This window comes from Drosophila tropicalis, unplaced genomic scaffold (assembly GCF_018151085.1).
Source record: "Drosophila tropicalis isolate 14030-0801.00 unplaced genomic scaffold, ASM1815108v1 contig_443, whole genome shotgun sequence".
In the NCBI taxonomy this organism is placed as follows: domain Eukaryota; kingdom Metazoa; phylum Arthropoda; class Insecta; order Diptera; family Drosophilidae; genus Drosophila; species Drosophila tropicalis.
Genome location: NW_027172907.1, coordinates 418,906 through 422,990, shown reverse-complemented (window position 1 = coordinate 422,990; position 4,085 = coordinate 418,906). Strand labels below are relative to the sequence as shown.

Here is a 4,085-nt window from a genome sequence, read left to right as displayed (position 1 = left end):
GGCTTTCAAAATTGAGAGAAGGATTTTATTGAAAGTTTACCTTTCCGTTTCAATATGTATACCCTTGTTAGTCTTCGAGTTAACTAACTGGCAAAACTAATAGGCAGAGGAAAAAAATTCTTTTTTTTATGTCAGTCAACTTAAACGCAATTTATTTTGTGAATTAAAATGTAATAATACCTGGACATTGATCTATTATACATCCCAGTGCACAAAGAGACAAACACATAGAGAGAGAGAGAGAGAGAGAGCGAAATAAACATCAAAGGAAAGGCATTTCTCATGAAGCACACCTCGCGCCATTACCACTTTCTTTTGTCTTTCTGTATAAACATTTTTCGTGAGCACATTTGCCTTTTTTATTTTTGCATATATGTATGGGTTTTGTTAGGATCTTGTTTTTTTTCCTCCTGTTGTACTGTCAAGTGACTTAAAATGGCAGCAGCAACGGCTTTTGACAGCTGCAAGCTCTAACGGTATTACATGTGACAGCTGGCGTCTGCTGCGGTTTATGTTAAAAGCCAAACCCAAACTGGTTACCACACTCACATGTGTAAGTATGTGTGTGTGTATGTGTGAGTCTGTGTGACTGAGTGTTTGTATGAACCACACAAATTTATGTTTATGTTAACAAAGTCGAGTCATTCAAGTGGCAAGCCAAAACAAGGCAGTATCCTCCCCCCCACAGCTCTCTTACAGCCTCCTTGATCTCTCTGTCTCACTACCCTTCTCTTGAATGAAATGCAGTCATGTGCACAAAGCCGAAAACATTGTAACCAAAGCGCGAGTTTTGGAGATAACAGCGACAACTGCTGCTAGTGATGATGAGTACACTGCAAGAAAAAAGGGCTAACACGTGTGTGTGTGTGTGTGTCTCTGAATGTGTGTGTGAGTGTGAGTGGCAAAGCATGTGTTTACTATGATGGAACATCTGATTGGGCTTGCGCTTGAGATTGATTATCATCTCCTACTGCTGCGCTAGCTGCAGGTTCAGCACTATGCGTATCTCCCTGTTGTGGTTGAGTGGCCGGTTTTATATCATCGTTTGATCCTGTTGTCACCTGAATTTGTTGCTCCTGCAATTGCTCCTCCTCTTGACGACGCACCATTTCAGCTGCATAATCGGAAAATGTCAAATTTATATCGAATGGTGTACGCATAAAAATATTCGGTGGCGTATATTGATTCTGAATTGGCCAGAATAGGCTATCATCGTCGGGGGCTGATGGTGAATCGCCATAGATATTTGTGAATTCAGTCAATGTATAATAGAAACGTGTCGAGGCCAATACCAAATCCATGCGTTGTATCTCCGGCAACAGTTTACGATATGTATCCACGGGCAACACATCGGTAGTCGTGACAACTACCGATTTGCTATTGCCAGCGGACATGCTACGGTGCGTTAAATCCTCGTCCTCATCGGTGGTATTCTGTGACGATGTTTCGAAATGCTGATCCTGGCGTGTACTCTCATTTATCAGGGTGCAAATGGTTGTTAGTTTCTCCTTAATGATCATATGCTGCTTTCCCATCAGATACTCATCTGTGGGGGTTGATGTGGGAAATTTTTCATTGATATAGGCAGCAGGAATGCGGCGAGAGATCAACTCTTTGGTATATAAATCTTTAATGTGATCTTCGATTAGAAATACCCGATTACTGGACCAGAACTCTGGCAAACAGTTAACCAGTTCATGACAGAACATGCCCATCATATCCTCACCAGTCTCTAGCATTAGCATGCTATAGTCACCCATATAGAGAAACAATCCGCACATCGGATCCGGCGTGAAAGTTTGAGCCAAACATTTCTTGTGCAGTTCATGCAAACGCTCTTGAAACAAAGCGTAGAAATCTTTTGGCATATTGGTCTCTTCCATTTTTTCCAACTCTGGCTCCTCTTCATCCTCATCCTCTGGCATGGTATTCTCTTCCTCATCAAAACGATAGGTGTGCGTTACTGTCTCAATGTTCTCCAAATCTCCGGCTGCATTCTGGGCACCAGCACTTGTCTCACTATTGCCATGTGCCTCGGCCCCAAACTCATCTTCATTCAGATTCAAAGTCTTTATCTGTGATCCCTCCGGTGAGGAGGCATTCGAACTTTCATCACCATCCGCTTGAAGCGTATCTTCGGCCAGGTCCGTTGGCAACTCAGCAGTTCCATCTTGCACTTGTCCCTCTATTGATTCGGCTGCTATTGATCCGACAGCAGTTAATTGGGTATTCACACTAAAACGTGTATCTTCTGCTAGACCTTGACTCCCCGTTGCGCTGGTATAGGGAACAGCAGCTAAAGTATTAACCTGACGTTGTCCTGGATGTATATTCTTAGCCAAGATAAATATGCGCTGATAGAACACCGATGTTTCCATTTCATGCAAATCCTCGTCCACATAGTCCACCAAAGATTTACGCAAATGAAATATCGTTGGACGCTTTAAAGTGAAGCAACTATGTCGAGTGAGTCGTTTAACACGGGTCTGACGATGACGAGCCGTCACCGAACCATGCTTCAGAGTAACGCGGTTTCCCGACATTGTGTTGTTACTGTTTCTGATAGCAGCTACCGCCACCATTGGGTCGCGGTGGTGAAGCATCGATAAAGCTTTTTTCTTTTTTTACTTTTCTATATATTTTTGATGTTGTCTAGCAACAACTAGCACATAATATTAAATCGGTTGCTTGGTTATGGCCAAAAAATAAAAATATATACTTACATAAATACACACAAATACCTGAAAATATTATAAAGTACGATTAGAATTCAATTTATGTTTAGACTTAACTCTTTCGTCGTCTATTGTCTATAATTCGTATGTTTTTGTTTCTCTCAGTGTGCGATTTACACTCTGTTATTATTATATGACCATGTCGGTTGGTACTTGTACCGCGTATGCGATGCTTGATGATGGTGTCGGTGGCGTTGCCTCAATTATTATTATCATTCACATGAAATCTAAGCCTCTGTTCTCCGTTGGCTAAAACCTCATCTACCCATCTGCCACCTACCACTTACCACCTACATACCTACCTCTTCGCTTTCAATGCTAGTGGCTCTGTTATGCCAGCCATTTGCTTTTGCTTTCGCTTTTGGCTTTTTCACTCAGTTAATTTATTCATGGCGCATTTATGAGCATAGTGATTTCAAGCAGCAGCAGCACCTACACACAACCAAGAGCAAAAATAACAACAACAGCAAAAACAGCAACAACAACAATCCTTATGGAAAAGGAGAAAACTTCTTCATCATCAGGGCCCCGGACCGGAGAGCTTCTTACCCACAATTTCTGTTTAGCAACAAGAGTAAAAGTAGCAGCAGCAGCAAAGTCGGCTCTTTGAACAATTTGAAACACTTGGGCATACAATATGTTGAAATGATAATGAGCGAAAATTGTTTTTTGACTTGCTCCCCAGGTGTTTTTTTTTTCCTTTTTCTGGCCTTTGCTTTCCCTTTTGTAAGCCAAGGTGAAAAAAGCTAAGAAAACTTGCTTCAAAGCTATCTCTCGCTTATATCCTGGCCAAGAGACCGTACTTTTGCCACTGAGTATCCCATTTTAGAGTTTAGTTTATTGACACCAAACTTGCGTAGCAATTTTGTGGCAATGTTTTAATAACTAAGTGCCAGTTGTCCTGGCAGCAACAGCAGCCAAGAAAATTTCACCTTTAATGGCTGATTGCTGGTCTGGTCTTTAAGATAACTTTCACTATCATCTCTCCTGTTCTCCATAGTCAGTTCATGGCCATGCAAATATGTGCCAGAGAGTTGAGCGAATCGAGCGACGGCTTTACCATTATAGCCATCATTATAGTCATCATCGTCATCATCATCATCTCCATCGCCATACACTTGGTAGCCAGGAGATGTCGACATGCCACACCCATTTGTCGTAGTTGTCATTGGCAGTTGGCAGCGTTGATTGCATCGAAGTTCTTAGTCAATATTTGCCCGATTTCAATGAAATGAGAATTTGACATGCAAGCAAACATGCCAGACAAGTTGCTGTTGCTGCCGTTGCTGATGCAAGTGATGCTGCAGCCAGGAGAAAGCCAAGTAAACAGTGTCGTCAGACAGGCAGCAG

General features: G+C 42.0%; 1 protein-coding gene across 1 annotated transcript; it reads right to left on the bottom strand.

Annotated features, from left to right (window-relative positions):
• Positions 1 to 347: 347 nt before the first annotated feature.
• Positions 348 to 2,627, bottom strand: LOC137574115 (uncharacterized). Its single transcript, XM_068286234.1, has one exon. The coding sequence runs from the start codon at positions 2,601 to 2,603 to the stop codon at positions 918 to 920; it is 1,686 nt and encodes a 561-aa protein (XP_068142335.1). The 5' UTR covers positions 2,604 to 2,627; the 3' UTR covers positions 348 to 917.
• Between the last annotated feature and the right edge of the window lie 1,458 nt (positions 2,628 to 4,085).

Excerpts from the sequence above, each read along its gene's own strand:
- LOC137574115 (XM_068286234.1), bottom strand. The coding sequence starts at position 2,603 with ATGCTTCACCACCGCGACCCAATGGTGGCGGTAGCTGCTATCAGAAAC.